The sequence below is a fragment of the Jaculus jaculus genome, chromosome 1 (assembly GCF_020740685.1).
Source record: "Jaculus jaculus isolate mJacJac1 chromosome 1, mJacJac1.mat.Y.cur, whole genome shotgun sequence".
In the NCBI taxonomy this organism is placed as follows: domain Eukaryota; kingdom Metazoa; phylum Chordata; class Mammalia; order Rodentia; family Dipodidae; genus Jaculus; species Jaculus jaculus.
In genome coordinates, this window is record NC_059102.1 from 290,859,122 (window position 1) to 290,880,144 (window position 21,023).

The 21,023-nt window shown below is 41.8% G+C and overlaps 1 protein-coding gene across 1 annotated transcript in view; it reads right to left on the reverse strand.

Moving 5' to 3' along the window:
• Pla2g4a (phospholipase A2 group IVA) overlaps nt 1-21,023 on the reverse strand; it is a 184,074-nt gene that overhangs the window by 144,803 nt on the left and 18,248 nt on the right. Inside the window, exon 2 of the mRNA XM_004659505.3 lies at nt 8,803-8,901. Within this exon, the coding sequence (XP_004659562.1) occupies nt 8,803-8,835 (33 nt within the window). The 5' untranslated portion in view covers nt 8,836-8,901. The remainder of the gene's footprint in view (nt 1-8,802; nt 8,902-21,023) is intronic.

Consider the following 21,023-nt stretch of genomic DNA (forward strand, 5'->3'; position numbering starts at 1 on the left):
CTAGACACCGGGGGCAAGGCAGGGCCCTAACACAAGTGGTCAATGCACCAACGTGAATGGACCATGCAGCAACTGAATGTAACAAAGTTGCTAGGTGTGTCTGGGAGGGTTGGGAGGGTCCCTAAAGTAGCCTGCCCTCCCAGGGAGGGGGCACCTCACACAGCCTGTTGAAGGGACTTGAGAACAAAAGATGGAGGGAGGGAGAATGTGCCCCGCTTTTCCTGTCTCACTCTTTTTTTTAATTATTTATTTATTTATTTATTTATTTGAGAGCGACAGACAAAGAGAGAAAGACAGATAGAGGGAGAGAGAGAGAATAGGCGCGCCAGGGCTTCCAGCCTCTGCAAACGAACTCCAGACGCGTGCGCCCCCTTGTGCATCTGGCTAACGTGGGTCCTGGGGAACCGAGCCTCGAACCGGGGTCCTTAGGCTTCACAGGCAAGCGCTTAACCGCTAAGCCATCTCTCCAGCCCTCCTGTCTCACTCTTGGAGCGGGGCCCTCACATCTCACCTGGTCAGTTCTTGAACTGAGAATCCGGAGACACTGCCCTTGCTTTCCTCCACTTTGCAAGACTGAATCAGTGTTCCAAATCTTAAATGGCTGGCCGTGAACCTCATGAAAGTCTAAGTGCAGTGCTGTGCTTTGGTAAGAACATTTTAGTCATTTTGGTATGAATGACTTTGCAACAATAGCATCTTAGATTCTAACTTCCCTGGGAAATCTTGATTACTTTTTGCATTTCATAAAAATTACTCTGTGCACACAGTAATTTATTGCTTAGGAGAGCCTGTGCGGCAGACACGGCAGATATTATTCATACCCTGCATTCCGCATGAGGCTGAGCACCCTGCTCAGGAGCACGTCGCTGGGAAGACACGCACAGCTGCCCAAACACTCGTTCTTTGAGGCAGTAGCCAGTAGTGGTGGTTCCATGTGGAAAAATACCTGTCTGCATTTTTGGTAACACTTCCAGGCCTCCTACAACAACATTTTTAAAGGTCTTTGTATCATCACAGGTCACATTAGTGTGCCACTGTGGTCCACTGTCTCTACTATGACTGTCTGAGGATGCAAGCAGTGGCCCTCCATGACTAATAAGTGGTACCAAGAGACCTAAGTATTTTTACTTCAAGGGATGACTCATTTTCAGGGTAAAAATATGGAAAGTTTCATAAAAGTTTGTTTTTTGAGGCAGGGTCTCCCACTGTAGCTAAGCCAGACTGGCCTCCTGAATCCTAGGATTACACATGTGAGCCTCCTCACCCAACTTCATCTATGTTTTCTGTTTGATCTCTCCTCATAAAGCTGATGTCACTCTAGTCATAAAGCAAAGTCTCTACAACCAATACTGAAGACAGTTATCTTCAAGATTGGAAAGCAGGGCTGGAGAGATGGCTCAGCAGTCAAGACACCTGCCTGCAAAGCCTAGACTGCTGAGCCTAGTGGCTCTGATTATTTAAAAAAAAAAAAAAAAAGATTGGCGATACATGTCTTTAATCCTACCACTCGGGAGGCAGAGGTAGGAGGATTGCCATGAGTTTGAGGCCACCATGAGACTCCATAGTAAATTTCAGGTCAGCCTGGGCTAGAGAAAAACCGTACCTCAAAAAACCAAAAACAGCAACTTAAAACACCTCTAGACAAATAGGAAACTAAACTCTGTTACATACTTATCACTCCATTTTTTAGTATCTTTTTTATGAGCCCAGCACCACTGGAAGCAAGAGAGCTTGCTGGCTGCCAATGGCTGCATCAGACCACAGGATGCTCTGACATGTCTCTGAACCACAGGTGTGGTGAGAAAGAGTCCCATCTCTTGTGCCTTGAGGCAGCCAAAACTGTCAATGCATCTGGCACCAACTGCTCATTACTGCTTATCTGGTTTCATCTTCCATTGTTACTAATACTGTGTCATGTTTAGAGTATTCCCTAATATGCTTTCCTGTTTCTAATTTTTTAAATATTTTTTTATATTTGAGAGAGAAAGAAAGAGGCAGATAGAGAGAGAGAGAGAGGCAATGGGCATGCCAGGGCCTTCAGCCACTGCAAACGAACTCCAGAAGCATGTGCCCTTGTGCATCTGGCTTAGGTGGGTCCTGAGGAATCGAACCTGGGTGCTTTAGGTTTGCAGGCAAATGCCTTAACCACTAAACCATCTCTCCAAGCCCCTAATATGTGTTCTAAAATACATTTCTAGGGCTGGAGAGATGGCTTAGCAGTTAAACACTTGCCTGTGAAGCCTCAGGACACTGGCTTGAGGCTCAATTCCCTAGGACCCATGTAAACCAGATACACAAGGTGACGCATGCATCTGGAGTTCGTTTGCAGTGGATGGAGGCCCTGATGTGCCCATTCTCTCTCTCTTTCTCTCTCTCTCTCTCTCTCTCTCTCTCTCTCTCTCTCTCTCTCTCTCTCTCTCTTGCTTTCAAATAAATAAGTAAAAATAATCAAAAAAATTGAAATACATTTCTAGTGAGGTGTGGTGGTACACATCACTAGGAGGAAGGCTGAGGCAGGCAGATTTGCTGTGAGCTTGAGGCCAAAAGTTACATAGCGAATCCTGTTAACCTAGGTTACATAAAAGGACCCTGCCTCAAAATTAGTTAATTAATTAATAAAAAAAATCTTTCTGTACCAGGTGTGGTGGCATATGCCTTTAATCCTAGCACGTGGGAGGCAGAAGTAGGAGAATCACCATGAGTTCAAGGCTACCCTAAGAATACTGAGTGAATTCCAAATCAGCCTGGACTAGAGTGAGACCCTACCTTGAAAAACCAAAAAAAAAAAAAAAAAAAAAAAGGAAAAGAAAAGGGCTGGAGAGATGGCTTAGCGGTTAAGCGCTTGCCTGTGAAGCCTAAGGATCCCGGTTCGAGGCTCAGTTCCCCAGGTCCCACGTTAGCCAGATGCACAAGGGGGCGCACACGTCTGGAGTTCATTTGCAGTGGCTGGAGGCCCTGGCGCTCATGCTCACTCGCGCGCTCTCTCACTCACTATCTTGCTCTCTCTCCCTCTTTCTTTGTCGAATAAATAAATAAATAAGTATATTGGAAAGAAGAAGAAAAGGTGAGCCAGTGTGGTGGCACACACCTTTAGTCCCAGCACTCGGGAAACAGAAGTAGGAGGATCATCATGAGTTCAAGGCCACCCTGAGACTACATAGTGAATTCCAGGTCAGCCTAGACTAGAGTAAAACCCTATCTGGAAAAACTGGGGGAATAAAAGGTGCTAGTAATAAGCCTTAAAATGTCCAATGTAGTCTTGCTTGTAAATGTCCTCTGTTTAAAATTACTTATTTACTTGGGAGAAAGAGAAAGAAAGAGACAGATAGAGAATGAGAGAATGGACATGCCACGGCCTCCAGTCACTGCAAACAAACTCCAAATGCATGTGCTACCTTGTGCATATGGCTTACATGGGTCCTGGGGAATCTAACCTGAGTCCTTAGGCTTCACAGGCAAGCACTTTAGCTGCTAAGCCATCTCTCCAGAGACCCTCTGTTTTATAAATACATTTTAAGCACAAAACTTATATTAAGAGAAGAGCTCAATGGCCAGTTCATAAGGTCATCTGATAAAAGATGACAGGGGCTGGAGAGGTGCCTCAGCAGTTAAAGATGCTTGTTTGCAAAGTCTGACAGCCTGGGTTTGATTCCCTAGTACTCATATCAAGTTAGATGCACAAATGGTGATGTATCTGGAGTGCATTTGCAGTAGGAGGAGACCCTGATGCACCCATTCTCTCTTGCTATGTGTGTGTGTGTATGTGTGTGTGTGTGTGTGTGTGTGTGTGTGTCTCTCTCTCCCTCTTTCTTTGTCAAATAAATAAAAATATTTAAAAAAGAAAAGAAAAGGCAAGCCAGCATGGTGGCACACACCATTAGTCCCAGCACTCAGAGGCAGAGGTAGGAGGATCGCTGTGAGTTTCAGGCTACCTTCAGACTACATAGCAAATTCCAGGTCAGCCTAGGCTAGAGTGAGACCCTACCTCAAAAAACCAAAATAGCCGGGCACGGTGGCACACGCCTTTAATCCCAGCACTTGGGAGGCAGAGGTAAGTGGACTGCCATGAGTTCGAGGCCACCCTGAGACTCCATAGTAAATTCCAAGTCAGCCTGGGCTAGAGTGAGACCCTAACTCGAAAAACCAAAATAATAATAATAATAATAATAATAATAATAATAATAATAATAAAATATCAAAGTAAAAATGGTAATGAATCACCATTATAGATAAGATCTATCATATTATTAAAACCCTAAATAAATAAATAATCTAATGGAGTATAGTTTCTGAACACAAAAAGCAGATATCAATAACACAAGCAAATTAAAAGATTACCAAGTGTTTCAAAATTAAAGTATGTCTGCACACCATATGTGTCAAAGAACAAATCAGAGTGAAAGTTAAAAATGTTTGAACTGGGGCTGAAGAGATGGCTTAGTGGTTAAGGCACTTTCCTACGAAGCCTAAGGACCCATATTCCACTCCAGGTCCCACAAATGCTAGACGCACAGGTGACACAAATGCACAGGGTCGCACATGTGTACTAGGTGGTGCACGTGCCTGGAGTTTGATTACGGTGGGTGGAGGTCCTGGCACACCAATTCTCTCTCTTCTCTCTCAGTCTTACTCTTGCTCCCACTCTCACATTCTTGCATTAAAAAAAAAAAAAAGTCCAGTCTGTTGGGCTTGTCTCAAAAAATTTTGAACTTTGAAATACAATATTTCAAAACTCATGGGCAAGCAGATGGTCTATAAGCAGTAGAACCAGGAAAGTAAATATTTAAAGATAAAAAAATAAGAAGTCTCTCTCTCTCTTTCTCATTCTTTCTCTTTCTCTCTAACTGCTTCTTTCATACCCTTTTTCAAATAAATAAATAAAATACTTAAAAAATAAAAATAGAAGCTGGGTATGGTGGCACACGCCTTCAATTCCAGCACTTAGGAAGCAGAGATAGGAGGATCACCATGAGTTCAAGGCCACCCTGAGACTACATAGTGAATTCCAGGTCAGCGTGAGCTAGAGTGAGACCCTACCTCAAAAAAAAACACAAAAATAATAATAATAATAAATAAAAATAGAAATAGAAAAGTAAGAAGTAAAACATTTTCATTTACAAATGATAGAAATGATTGAGTTGGAAATCTGAAAAATATATAAAAGATTAATAGAAATTCAGTAAGAGTCTACAAGAAGCAGATTTCCATATAAAGACACTAACTGAAAAGGTAAATTTACAAATATCTTTACAATCACATTAAAACATCAATTATCAAGAAAGACATGCAAGCTAGGTATGGTGACGCACACCTTTAATAATACCAGCACTTGGGAGGCAGAGGTTGGAGGATTGCATGAGTTTGAGGTTCAAGGCCACCTTGAGGATACAGAGTGAAATCCAGGTCAGCATGGACTAGAGTAAAACCCTACCTCGAAAAACCAAAAAAGAAAGAAAGAAAGAAAGAGAGAGAGAGGGAGGGAGGGAAAGGAAGGAAGGAAAGAAGGGAGGGAGGGAGGGAGGGAGGGAGGGAGGGAGGGAGGGAGGAAGGAAGACAGACAAATATGTGTATGAAAATTTGCTGAAAACGATAACATATTTCAGAGTAAACTAAAGATGTTTGACATCTTGTTTTGGATTGGGTTTATGAGTTATTAATAGATAAGAAGGCTCAATATCATTATTATAAAGTCATCTCCACTATTTGATGTGCTCTATAAAATCATTATAGCCCCAACCAAACTCCACCAGTTCTTGGAATGGGGGTATGCATGTATGACTCTGTGTATGTCTGTGTACATGAGCTAATTGCTTCTAAAATTTATATGAACATGCAAAAGAGTAAATATAGGAGTAAACTTTGCTCTTCAAAAAGAGAAAGTAAGTTCTTTCACATGTCTACATACATAAATTTCAGAACTGCAGCACTGTGACAGGTTGGTACTAGTGTCCACAGACGTTAGAATAGAAAAGAGTTTAGCCGACAGGCAGCCTGACTTGCAGCCCTTCACTGTTGCCACACAGACGGATGTGACGACCATCAGCAGTGGGCAAGAGCCTGTGGCGTAGTGGTGCACCTGCCGATGATGAACTACTTCATGCCAGTGCACAAGTGAAGAAGCCTCCGACTTACAACAATACGAATGGACTTCAAGATATAATTTTGAACATGAATGCTTTTAGTAATGTAAAAAACAAGTAAGGGCTGCAGATGCAGCTCAGTTGACAGAGTGCTTGCCCAATGCTCACAAAGCCCTGGGTTCAATCTTCAGCACCACATTACCTGGGAATAGCGGGATGCCTGTAATCCCAGCACTGAGGAGATGCATGAGGATACTTGACCTTAAATATTGATTTTCTCTGGGGAGATTTATTGACCAGAAGAGACAAGAGTCTTCTGGAATATTTAAAACGCCTACTTTTTTGTTTGTTTGTTTGGGTTTTCTTTTGTTTTTTGAGGTAGGGTCTCACTCTGGCCCAGGCTGGCCTGGAATTAACTATGTAGTCTCAGGGTGGCCTTGAACTCTCGGCGATCCTCCTACCTCTGCCTCCCAAGTGCTGGGATTAAAGGCGTGCACCACCACACCCGGCTTGAAAACTCCTACTTTTAATCTGGATAATGGTTAATGGATGGAATACATATTTGAAACTCCATCAAGACCAAGCTTACTAATTATTTACCACTGGGTTTAGCAGAGGAGAGAGAGGTGGGAAGAGAAAGAACAAGTAAGGAAGGTAAGAAAACAGGGAACATATTAAAGACATGTATGAAGAATTTCAGGAAGTAGGGGAAAGCCAGCAGAGCTAGGGAGGAATAAAACTGGAGTCCACTGAGTTTAGCACGAAGGTGTATATTAATTAGAACTTTCATTGAAAAGGAAGGGGCTACTTGGCGCTGGTCTGTAACTCCTAGTACCAACATGTGGTTAACATCCACCATGAAAGTTAATCAGAGAGACCTCTACAAGGTTTCCCAAAAGAAGACAGATTTCTGTCAGAGCACTTGACTACCCACCAAAGGTTAATGATAAAACCCTACTGCCAAGACACCATATGCTGTTGGTACAGAACATGGAGAGACATGGCTGGAATCTGGATGAGAGTCAGTCCCCAGACAGTTAGCTTGTCTAGTGCCAGAGGTGCTACATGAGATGCTGGGGGGAAATGACCAACATCTGTCCAAGCAACTCATGATCTAAGCCACTCAGCAGCAAACAACCTGACGTGATGCTCACCCAAGTGCAACAGTGGCACAGAGCCATGGTGGGTAACCAACTGCTCTTGATTTGGCTAAGTGATCCACTCAGTGGAATGGAAGCCATAGCTGGAACTGGCAAACAAGTCAGAACCATATCCAAAAAATGAGTTTGCTCAACAATATCAAGCTCCCACTAATCGCAGGCTACAAGAGGGCCTGTACCTATTAAATTCTCTAAATATCCAAATATCTCTAATATCTCTAAAATAATAATGGTTATCCCATTTATCAGGTGCTGACTTCACTCTCCATTGGAGAATCTGCTTCTCTTTTTTAGATGGATGCAGAACTTGAGAAGAGAAACAGCCCATCACACCTCACTAGGGCCCCAGCTGAAACCATAGAGTGACTGGAGAAATGAGCAAGAGTGCTGCTTTCGTGGTGAACCTGGTATCAGCATAAGGGTGAAGGAGAGAGAGAACACTCAACTCCTATCAAACCAGAGATCTAAAAACACAGAAGCTCCCAAGACCTCATCACTGAAGTAGACATAAAACAAACCCAACATGGCTCAGGGAAATTCACAAAAGAGGGGGTGGAAAGATTGTTAGAGCCACAAGTTGGGACATATGCACAGAAACATTGCCTCTGATCCATAACTGATGGCTACTCCCACAATGCATGACCCACAATCCCCAAGAAAGATGGTCCCTTGGGAGGGGGGAGGAAAGGGAGGAGGCTAATGATGATACCAACATGACTATTTACACACTGAGTATGCACATAACTAATAAAGAAAAAGAAAAGGAAGGGGCTGAATGTAACTGTAACGTTCAGTGGCTCAGATTTTGAGTAGATGGGAACAAAGAACTGTAAGAAATATGAAACACTTCTAACCTATGCAAAACTGTGCTCCATGTGTTGAATTCAGCCTCTCCTCTGCTGTTTGATCAGAGGAAAGAATGTATATTTCCGTTGGAATTTGGAAAATTACAGTCAATTACTAACATTTGAATTACTCACCTCACTAAAATTTCACCAGCCATAGAAAATTTTAAAACATATCTAACTGAGGGAAATTTTACAGAGTGACTTGTCTTAGAAATGCATACCTAAGTATAGCCCTAAATTCTGAAGATCTATTTATCTTCTAATCACCAAGTTGTATAAGGCTGTAACCACGCATTCTGATAAATGTGGTATTAACTACACTTATTATTCCATCAAAGTATGGTATTCTTATAGATATTAAGTTCATGAGTTTGTTGGTTTGGGATTTTTTTCTTTACTCTCTTTCCTTTGTTTGTTTTTTGTTTGTTTGTTTGTTTGTTTGTTTGTTTGTTTAAAGCAGAATCTCAATCTAACCCAGGCTGACTTGGAACTCATTCTATAGTCCCAGCATGGCCTCAAACTCATGGTGATCCTCCTACTTTGAGTGCTGGGGTTAAAGGTATACACCACCACACCCAGCAAATTCACCAGTTTAATAACAAATCCAAGGAGTTGTCATAGAGTTTAGTTTTCCTAACAACACCAGCTGTACTCACACACAGAAGTCAATCAGCTTCCCTCCCAGAAAGAATACATGAACAGTAAATGACTTACTATAATGTGCTGATAAGGATCTATGAATGACATTGCGATTCCAAAGGCAGAGATTTTCACACTTCAAAGGTCTTCTTAGGAGTCTGGCTTCTTTAAAGTCTACAAAACAAACAATTACCATTGTTAACTTTCCTCTTGGACTCAGTTCCAAAACTTAAATGATGATGACCAGGCACTTCAGGAAGTGAAATTCTGCCCAAGGAGTCCAGGTGGACTGATCCCTAACACATCTGAATGAGTACACAGGAGGACTTAAGAAAGGTTAGGCAGATTCTGATAGCACTACTTAACCTCCATGTTTACTTGTTCAACTTTGTTCTGTAATTATTAGGAAACGACAAGGTTTTCTTTAATTTCGTTTTCATTCGCCAAATACTTCATCAGCCATTTATTGAAATTACAATTTAAATTATTTTCGTACCATTTATAATTAAATAGCATATAATGTTTGGTTGGTGTTTTAAGTTAGAATTATACAAATTCACAATAAGAAAGGAATATTTTTCACCTTAGCTATGTATTAGGAAGTTCTTTTGCTTTGTTTTGTTTTCATCTTTGATTTTTGGATATAGAGTTTCAGTCTAGCCCAGGCTGACCTGGAATTCACAATGTAGTCTCAGGGTGGCCCTGAACTCATGGCATCCTCCTACCTCTGCCTCCTGAGTGCTGGGATTCAAGGCGTGCACCACCACGCCCAGCTCTAGGAAGTTTTTAATTGCATTAAACTTTAGTAATAGCATAGGGGGAAAAAAATTTTGTGTTCCAAGGTACCAGTTCGTATAAAAAACAAATGAAAATGATTTAATGAAAAAAAAAATACCCTCTCTGTCAGAGGAAGTGGCAAGTTAGATATGAGTGCTGTTCTCACTGCTGGCCCGAGAACCTCCTCCAGGGAGAAGGTGGTAGATGCTGAGATGACTCAAAACCTATCAAAGTAGAAAATCAGATGCTACTGAGAGCTCAACACTAAAGGACACATACACCATGTCCTCCTAGGCTCAGGGAACACAGAAAGAGGGGGTGGAAAATTGTAAGAGCTACAATGTGGTAGTTTGATTCAGGTGTTCCCCCATAAACTTAGGTGTTCTGAATGCTAGGTTCCCAGCTGATGGAGATTTGGGAATTAATGCCTCCTGGAGGGAGTGTATTGTTGGGGGAGGGCTTATGGGTGTTATAACCAGCTCCCCCTTGCTAGTGTTTGCATACTCTTCTGTTGCTGTGGTCCACCCTTGGCGAGGGGGTGATGTCCACACTATGCTCATGCCATCGTTTTCCCCTGCTATCGTGGAGCTTCTCCCTCGAGCCTGTAAGCCAAAATAGACCTCTTTTTTTCCCACAAGCTGCGCTTGGTTGGGTGATTTCTACCAGTAATGTGAACCTTATTACAACACACAGGGTACTAAGGAGTATCCCGAGGCAGTTCCTGCCCCCCTAGACTGACTGGTGCTTTCATGACCCCACAGTAAATACCAATAACTCCACTGAGGATGGCCCTTAGTGGAATGGGGGAAGGGGAGATGGAACATAAATGTATAACCCAATGGAAATATAATCAATATACAATATATTAAAAATAAATTTTTTAAAAAGTATTTTTGCTGGGTGTGGTGGCACATGCTTTTAATCCTAGCACTCAGGAGGCAAAGGTAGAAGGTCACCTGAAGTTCAAGGCCAGCTTGGGACTATAGAGTAAATCAGCCTGGGATAGAATAAGACCCAACCTCAAAAAAAATGGGAGGGGAGCTGGAGAGATGGCTTAGCATTTAAGCTCTTGCCTGTGAAGCCTAAGGACCCTGGTTCGAAGCTCAATTCCCCAGTACCCATGTAAGCCAGACGCACAAGATGGTGTATGCATCTGGAGTTGGTTTGCAGTGGCTGGAGGGCCTGGTGTGCCCATTCTTTCTCTCTCACTCTCACTCTGCCTCTTTTTCTGTCTGTCACTCTCAAATAAATAAATAAATAAAATATTTTTTTAAAAAGCACCCTCCATACTTTCTTTTTCTTCCACAATTTATTCAAGTTTTATTTATTTAAGTTAATTAAGTCAAAATTGATTTAAGTTAAAATAAAAATATTCAGTGAACAAAATGTGCCTATTGGTACAATAGTGGCATGGTTGTTATGGGAATCACTAATTGCTCTCTAGTTGGATTTGAGGCCCTCTGCACAGGAAATCCTTCATGCCAAGTACTGAAAACCTAGTCCAAAGCCAATGGCTGGGAAGACCACAGGCCCCAGGAGGGGAGCCACTGCTGTTGGTTGGCTAATGGAATATATATAACACAGTTATGTGAATCGTTATGTCCATGCTCATGGGTTAGTGCTGCTCAGGTCTTTGGTTTGAGAAGCTTCCTTTTGCAGCGATACTGAGAACACTCAAAACACTTGCCGAAGTGCTGGAATTAGGTGACTATGAGTACTTGCACTGAATGATGACCTCTACCCACCCCCTCTGAGGCTCAAGGACCATTGTGTAAAAGAGGAAGAAAAGGATGTAAGAGCCAGAGGATCAGAGAAGTGCTGTGGAATGCTGTCCTTCAAACATTACATGGCTGTTGCATTTATGGTCACAGAGCACAAGACCAGCACTACACCGGGCCCATCAACACTCCATCATGGATGACAGAGGAGGCCACGAGGCAGCAAATGGTTGCTGGGGGAGAAATTTTCTTTGGTGGTCTAATCACTAGTAAGTTGTACAAGCTTGATAAATAATCCTTAGCAAGAGCTCATGGAGGCAACTCTAAACTCCCTGGGTCTCCACACACGTACTAAAGAGAAAAAATACCTCAAAGTAGAAGAGGAACTATTTGAGAAGAAGGGGTTCAGTGGAAGGGGATAAGGAGAGAGTCAAGAGAAGATAATAGAAAATGATTATGGTCAAAATACTTTGTAAACATGTATAAAAGACTGTCAATAAAAAGAACGCCTGGAGTGGCAGCACACGCCTTTAATCCCAGCACTTGGGAGGCAGAGGTAGGAAGATTGCTATGAGTTCCAGGCCAGCCTGGGATAAGGTGAGACCCTACCTCAAAAAAATAACAAAAAGTTAACTATTCAGTGAACATCTTTGCTTTCCCAGCACCTCTTGCAAATGAACTTGATGCATGAGCCACTTTGTGCATCTGGCTTTACATGGGTACAGAGGAATCAAACCTGGCCAGTCCTTCTTACAAGCATATGAAAGGCCACATGAAGACATACAGCCCAAGAGCACGAGGCCTTGCCAGAGGCATGGCCTCCATTCCAGACCTGAAATCCTCATGAACTTATAAGACAATACCAGGACAGGACTGCCAGGAATTTAATTCTTGAGGAAAAATCATACTACATTTTCACAGAAGTAGCATTATCTGTTGAAAACAGAAGTGTGCATGGGATCAAAATATTATTAAGTCAAACTGAAATTTCGTATTCTAAGATTTGGGATGCTTTCTCATAAATGTGAAAGCACAGAACTTGAGCAAACCTAAATCTGTATTCCAAGACTAAGGTTACTCATATTTGGCTCCAGAATAAACTCTTATTATTTCTTAAAACTTTATTTAGGCCTGGAGAGATTGCTTAGTGGTTAAGGCACTTGCCTGCAAAGCAAAAGGACACAGGTTCGATTCCCCAGGACCTACATAAGCCAGATGCATAAGATGGTATATTTGTCTGTAGTTCATTTGCAGCAGCTGGAGGCCCTGGCATGCCCATTCTCTCTCTATCTGCTTCTCCCCCCCCCCCCCCGCATACACAAATAAGTAGAAATAAATATTTTAAAATATTTTTAAAACCTTATTTAAATTGGAGCTGTAAAGATGTCTCAGTGGTTAACTGCTTGCAGTTTCCTGGCCCAAGTTCAATTCCCTAGCCACCCTAGGAAAGCCATATGGGTGTTTATTTTCAGCACAAAAGACCCTGGCATGCCCATACACACATACACACTATGAACACACACACAAATACACAAATTAATATTTAATGCCCTAGAGTTCCCATTCCCTCTCTCTCTTCCTTCTTTCTCTTTTTCACACATAAATAAAAATAAAATATTTTTAAAATAAATAAATAAAATACTTAAAAATAAATATTTAAATGTGAATATCATTATACTTCAAATATTATAGTAAAGACTAAATACCTAATGCATGTACATTGGGTTTCTCTTTTAAGGAGAAGCTTACACACATTTGCAGTAATAACACCGTATTTTAACTGGGAAGATTCTGCTCATTTTAACCACCACTATGCCTATAAAATAAGAAAATTTCAGTGGATTTGTCATGCAATAAACACATGCCTGCAATATGCTTTCACTCTGCCAGGTGCTAAGAAGTTGAACCGGACAGGTGTGTGTTAGGACACTCTAAGGCCCAACAGACTCTGTGATTGGGAGCATCCACGCTGGCGACTAGGAAAGTAAACAGAATTATAATTATCATTCTCACCTAAATTGTTCATGTTATAAAGAGTACTCATGTGTAGATATAGCTCAGTAGAGAGCACTTGCCCAATGTGTAGCTTTAGGCAAATGTAAACATTTCTTTTAAAGCACTGGTTCACTACTTAGTCTTTGCTAAGCATTGGCAATGCAATGAATAAGGCATAGCTGCCCCCAAGAAATGTGAGTGATGCAGACATGGAAAAAACGCAGCTTTGCTACTGACTACTCACATGTTGCTCTTAAAAGCAAGATCGAAAGCCGGGCGTGGTGGCGCACGTCTTTTTTTTTTTTTTTTGGTTTTTTGAGGTCTGGTCTCACTCTGGTCCAGGCGGTGCACGTCTTTAATTCCAGCACTTGGGAGGCAGAAGTAGGAGGATTACTGTGAGTTCGAGACCACCCTGAGACTACATAGTGAATTCCAGGAAAGCCTGAGCTAGAGTGAGACCCTACCTCGACATAACTAAAAAAAAAAAAAAAAAAAAAAAAAAAAAAAAAAAGCAAGATCGATCACTTTCTAAGACTGATGTCTGGATAGAAGGGAATCTTCCTATCTCCTCTGGGAAACATTTTTTAATGTTTTATTTTTGTTTATTTATTTATTACAGACAGAGGGAGAAAGAGATCGATAAAAGAGTGAGTGGGCACATCAGGGCCTCCAGCCACTGAAATGAACTCCAAATACATGTGCCACCTTGTGCATCTGGCTAACGTGGGACCTGGAGACTCGAACCTGGGTCCTTAGGCTTTGCATTCATGTGTCCTAACCACTAAGCCATCTCTCCAGCCTGGGAAACTTTTTTATAAGTCCCTATTCTTAAAGAAAAAAAAAAAGGTATTTGTGCCAGGCATGGTGTCAACACCTTTAATCCCAGCACTTGGGAGGCAGAGGTAGGAGGATGGCAGTAAGTTTGAGGCCACCCTGAGACTACAGAGTGAATTCCAGGTCAGCCTAGGCTACAGCAACCCTACCTCAAAAACCAATATATATATATATATATATATATATATATATATATATATATATATATATATGTGTGTGTGTGTGTGTGTGTGTGTGTGTATAATATGTATACAATGTATACAATATATGAATATATGTATGCATGTATTTCTTTATTAGAGAGAGTGAATGTGTGTGTATGAGCATGCCAGAGCCTTTTGTAGCTGCCAATGAATTGCAGACACCTGTCCCACTTTGTACATCTGGCTTTATGTGGATACTGGGAATCCAACCTAGGTGGACAGGCTTGGTAAGCAAATGCCTTTAAGCACTGAGACATCTTCCCAGCCTCAAGTCCTCATTATAGAAAGTCAGGCTTTCTTTAACTTCTTTTTTTTTTTTTTTTCCGAGGTAAGGTCTCACTCTAGCCCAGGCTGACCTGGAATTCACTATGTAGTCTGAGGGTGGCCTCGAACTCACTGCGATCCTTTTACCTCTGCCTCCCGAGTGCTGGGATTAAAGGCATGCACCACCATGCCCGGCTTCGGCTCTTGGTTTTTAACTGAGGTTCTCATATCAATTTGCTACAAACCAAAACAGCAAGTCCTTTTTCTATCATACTACAATACTCAAATTATATACATATATACCTATGATAAATGTGCATGGATTTTGTTTGTTTGTTTTTTCGAGGTAGGGTCTCACTCTAGCTCACCTGACCTGGAAGTCACTGTGTGGTCTCAGGGTGGCCATGAACTCATGGTGATCCTCCTACCTCTGCCTCCCAGAGTGCTGGGATTAAAGGCATGTGCCACTACGCCCAGCTTGATTCTTTTAAATATTTAATTTGTTTATTTGCAAGGAGAGAGAGAGAGAGAGAAAGAAAGAGAATGGGTGCACCAAGGCCCCTAGCCACTGCAAGCAAACTCTAGATACCTGTGCCACTTTGTGTATATGACTTTATGTGTATACTGGGGAATCTAACCCAGGTCTGAGGCATTGCAGGCAAGCACCTTAACTGTTGAGCCATCTCTCCAGCCCATGATTTATTTTGTCTCATTTTATTAAATGCTGGCAAAAATCCACCAAATTAGTTGTATGACTCAACTAAATACAGTTTGAAAAACACTGATTTGAAAGACTTCAAGATTGGATTTCTATCAGCTTCCTCATCCTGTTTTCTTCACCTTTTTTCTATTCACAGATATACTAGTTTTCTCCACAAGTGGGATGCTCTTTCCGATTCAAAGCTGTAACCTATTTCTTCGATGGATCCATTTAGTCAACATTTTTTTTTCAGAGTTCCAGAGGCAAAAAATGGTGAGATAGCTTCCCTCCCCTCTCATCACTGACATTTTCACAGGACAATCAGAAAACAATAGAAACAGTTACTTATACAATGAAGAAAATGAGAAAAGGCAGAAACAATTACCTGAGGCTAGGTTCTGGAAAGAGGCTGGCTACAAAGAGAAGAGTAGGGAGAATTAGAATGTAATGTCACTGGCAGGCTTCTTGAGAAAGTGAGAGACAACTCTGGCTAGTGAATGGTGACCCAAAGCAAAAGTGAATTAAGATGAGGTTGGAAAGGCAAACAGGACAACTCCTGTAGGGCCCTGTAAACAGCCCCAGTGCCTCTAGCTACATCTGACCCAGGCTTCAGGCCTCCCTTAGCTGACACTTCCACGGAGAATATTTCTGTGACCTTCAGGTATGTTGGTTCTGCTTGTACTCAGAACCTCTGCAAGCCCTTCATTCCACTAACGCGCATCTGTCTTTCCTCGGAGAACTAAAGATGCATAAAGTTGGTGACTATATTTACGTTCCTCGTGGAGCCAGCCCTTGTGCACAGCACAGTGCCTGAATAGGCTCAATCGATGTGTTAATGGACAGATGACTAATGGATAACACCAGAAATAATACCTAGTACCAGGACTGTGCACGAAGGACATTCACTAAATAGTACTGACTCTCTCTTCTGATGTCCCACATGTTCATGCCTAACTATTTTTAATGTTAAAGGATGCTAAATAGGTCTGCCTTAAAAAATAAAAAGCAGAACAAGGAAAATTCCAGAAGTGAGATGAGAATTCAAAATATTTAGAGGAAACAGGTTGCTGAGGCCCAAAGCTTGGTGCCTGCAACTTTATTTCCTCTTTTTCATTTCCAGAAACTCCATTCATAACTACTTTGTTCACCATCGAACTATTAACCACAACTATATCCTATAAGCAGAGCTGGACAGAGACTCCTAGTTCCCTTGATACTAGAGCTTTAAGCAGGAAATGTGGCTACAACATTAACTTTCAGGTAATAGTCTTGAAATCATTCTCTTTCTCTTCCTCCCCCTCCCTCCTCCCCTCTCCACCCCCCTTCTGTAAAACTACAAGATAACTATACATTAAACAAACATGACTCATGGCATTTAATCCTTTAGTCTTAAAACAACTTCCTTTTTCTTTTCTTTAATTCTATCCAAGGGTAACCTTCTCCCCACATTAATGAAACCTCAATCTGCTATAGAACTGTAGTGTTAACTTTGGGATAAAACAAAAATGAATTCACAACCTTAAATGCCACGTCTGCCTAGAGTGGAGGGCAGAGCCTATCACAGGAAGAGAAAAGTGAGGCCCCTGCCTTCTCTGTCCAGTGACTCAGGTGTCATCCTTCCAAACACCATAATTGACTTTGAGCCTTTGTGACTGAAGAGTAATGAGGAGGAAGAGATTGAGAATGAGAAAGAAATTCTTCCACTGGCACTTTCCAAGGCTGGTTCTGGGCCTGGGGCTAGCCAAAGCTGTCTTTCCTAGTCGTATTCTGTGAATCTCAAGTTTCTTCCGTGCGTTTCCTACCTGGTGCAAACGCCTCTCCGCTCTAGAGAGGGGCTGCACTCCCTTAGCAGCCCCAATGCACCCTAGTCCAGTTCCAAGTTTCTTTTCCTGAAGTTCTTTAGAAATCTCCATAGCAAGTCACTTGAAAGACCTGTCACAGGCTCTCCGTGCTCCTGTTCCAGCCTACCTGAGCATAAAATAAATAAAATAAAACTGCTATGCTTTCGAAACAGTTTCTGGAAGGCACTTTTTTAGTTTTTGTCTTTGTTTTTACCTTTGGAGATAGGGTCAGCCCAGGCTGACCTGAATTCGCTGTGTAGTCTCAGGGGACTCACTGGGATCCTCCTACCTCTGCCTCTTGAGAGCTGGGATTAAAGGCATGCACCACCACGCCCGACCCTTCTCTTTTTTTTTAATGTTTATTGGTGTGTGTGTGTGTGTGTGCGCGCGCGCGCACACACACATGTTCATGAGCAAGCTCTAAGCACCAAGGTCTCTTACGGCTGCAAACAAACACACATCCAAGAGACTTTATAAGAAAATGACTTTAACCACTGGTCCAGCCCTGAAGATCCCTCTCTTCATTAGGGGCTAGAAGGTGTATTCTTCCCGCTGGTCTCCGCAAGGGAAAAGGGATGCCACCCATAGCAGTACTTTCCAAAACAAACAAGAACAAAATTCTGCCAAAGCTTCCTTTGTATTTCTTCTATTTCAATCCTCTAATACCTATGTAAGTTTTAGATTTATCTACCTTGTTTGTGTTTTATAATATGCACAGAGGGCTGGCAATGTTGCTCAGTGAGTGGAACACTTGCCCAACATGCACAGAACACTGGGTTCAGTCCTCACACAAGCCTGTAATCCCAAAAAGTGGAATGTTACAGACAGGAGAGTCTGAAGTTCAAGGCCAATACCCCTCAACTACGTAGTGAGTTGAAGGGCAGCCTGGGCAACATAAGACCCTGTCTCAAAACAGCAACAATGAAAATGTACAGTATATTTGCTTTAGTATTTCAGACCTTAACTGTAATATCTTAGGGTCTACCCTTGAGCTTCCACTCTAAAGTTGAAATAGGTGGACTCACTCACATCCAACATGGCCACATAAAGAACTAGGAGCCGGGCATGGTGGCGCACGCCTTTAATCCCAGCACTTGGGAGGCAGAGGTAGGAGGATCGCTGTGAGTTCAAGGCCACCTGAGACTCCATAGTGAATTCCAGGTCAGCCTAGGCTAGAGTGAGACCCTACCTCAAAAAACCAAAAAAAAAAAGAAAAAAAAAGAACTTGGAAAGTCCTTTCCCCAGAAACATTGACAGTAGAAGACAGAATTATCACAAGCAATCACTCAACAGCTCTGGCATCTGACCAATGGACAGAAAACAAAGAAAAACCATTTTTCCCCCAATATATTAAGTATCAGGGACAATACAAGCCTATGACATGTTCAGAAGGAGTTGCTCCTCCCTGCCCCAGTCCCTCAGCATGAAGTTCTAGCCAGGAAGGCAGGGCAGCCTTGAGAACAGGTAACACTGCTTACTGCCTTACACTGGTCAGGGGTGGGTAGAACTGTAGTTAGAGGAAAGCCCGGAAAATTCCATTCCCAGGGAGTTGTCAGAGACAACAGAGATCACAGAAGCAATCAGGAACAGTTCAGGTCAGCATGGAACCCATACTGGGCAGGACAAGCTCTACAACAACAGACACTAATCAGAACCAGCTAGAGTGAAACCTTACCTCAAAAAAAAAAAAAAAGAACCCTGCCTCATATACTTGGGTTATAGCACACATGCATCTGCACTCAGAAACACACAAACACACATACAGCAAATAAAATAATAAACTTAAAAACAGATGTAGAAAAGAAATGAGATTGCAACATTAAATGTAAGGCAGGCGTGCTGGCTCACACACCTATATATATTCTGAGCAGTCAAGAGGCTGAGGTGAGAGGATCATGGATTCAAGACAGCCTGAGCTACACAGCAAGAAAATATCTTCGAAACAAAAACAAAATTAAATGTATATGAATTTAACCTGTAAGCAAAAGTCAGTGGTGGGCGGGAGAGGTGGTTTAGCGGTTAAGGCATTTGTCTGCAAAGCCAAAGGACCCAGGTTTGATTCCCCAGTTCCCATGTAGAGCCAGAGGCACAAGGTGGTCCATGCATCTGGAGTTTGTTTGCAATGGCTGGACTCCCTGGCATGCTCACTCACGCGCTCTCTATCAAATAAATAAATAAAATATTTTCTAAAAGTCAGTGGTTATCAGATTGAAGAAAATCTAATATATACCAATGACTAGTAAAAATCCAAGGAAGGGGACCTAACAACCTGGGGTTCGATTCCCCAGTACCTACCTAAAGCCAGATGCACAGTGGCACATGCATCTAGAGTTCGTTTACAGCACCTGCTGCTCCCATTTTCTCTCTGTCTCTCTTCTCATTGTCTTTCTCTACTTGCAAATAAGTGAATAAAATAATAATAAATACAATAATAATAGATGAATAAAAACATTTTTAAAAATTCTAATGGCCGAGCATGGTGTCGCACGCCTTTAATCCCAGCACTTGGGAGGCAGAGGTAGAAGGATCACTGTGAGTTCGAGGCCACCCTGAGACTACATAGTGAATTCCAGGTCAGCCTGGACTAGGGTAAGACCCTACCTTGAAACCCCCCCAAAAAATAAATAAATAAAAATAAAAATAAAAAACTTGCTGGGCATGGTGGTGCACGCCTTTAATCCCAGCACTTGGGAGGCAGAGGTGGGAAGATCATTGAGAGTTCAAGACCACCCTGAGACTACATAGTTAATTCCAGGTCAGCCTGGAGCAGAGTGAGACCCTACCTCAAAAAACCACAAAAAAAAAAAAAAAAAAAAAATTCCAAGGAAGGTCTGTAATTTAGTAATTTTAACAGTATTCCTGGAAGTTTCCTTCTTTTGATAATGTGTAATGGTTATGTTATATATTACAATGGGAAAATATAGTAATTGTTAGGTAAAAACTCTATAATACTTTAGGATTTTTTCTTTTTCTTTTTCTTTTTTTTTTTTTTCCTGAGGAAAGGGTCTCACTCTGGTCCAGGCTGACCTGGAATTAACTATGTAGTCTCAGGGTGGCCTCGAACTCTCAGTGATCCTTCTAACTCTGCCTCCCAAGTGTTGGGATTAAAGACATGTGCCACCACGCCCAGTTTAGGATTTTCTTAATTGTCTCAAAATTTAGAGAGTTCACAAAAGATCCCATGTATGTGAACAGATGTGATTATGTGCCCAATTTTCATTCCAGGAAATAGCCAAGCAGTCCCATGGGCAATCTGTTAGCATATGGTCACTTTTCCTTGAGACCTAATCACAGGCAATTATTGTCAGACCATAACCACACCTGCAATTCCAGTTGAGAATCAGCATCGAGTCACCAGTTTTCCCTCCTACAACGTGAGCAGTAGCCGCAGATACTTTGGGTTTCTGTGGAATGAAGACATCTCTTCCAATTTATCCACATTAAACACCAGAAAAATGTTTCTGTCCCATACTCAGCTCAGTCCTGGAAATCTTACTGCAACAAAGTTGCACAACCATCATAATGAATAGTCGTAAAACAGGCTTTTTCTTTTTTGTTTCTTAGAACTAAGCTAAGTACAAGGCTTGGTAAGTATATGCGATCCTTCAATTCTGAAGTAAGAGATACAAAGCTCATGGTTTGGTTGGGTTTTTGTTTTGTTTTACAGGGTTTTTTGTTTGTTTGCTTTTTGTTTTTTGGGTTTTTTTTTTTTTAATTATTTTTCCCTGTTCTGTAGTTCCAGAAAATGAATGAGAGGAGAATTTGGATAAATTTCCCAACATATACTTGCCTATGCAATGCTGGCTTCCAGTGAGTGTTTAAAAGTGTGTGGTCTAACCAAAACTCTTTAAGTCATATTACCAAAGCAAGATGGGCGTCTCAGAGAAAGTGAGTAAGAACCAAAAAGCCCCGGACTGTGTTGTCACTTCTCTTTGCATAGGGTGACGTGACAAAGGGGACATGG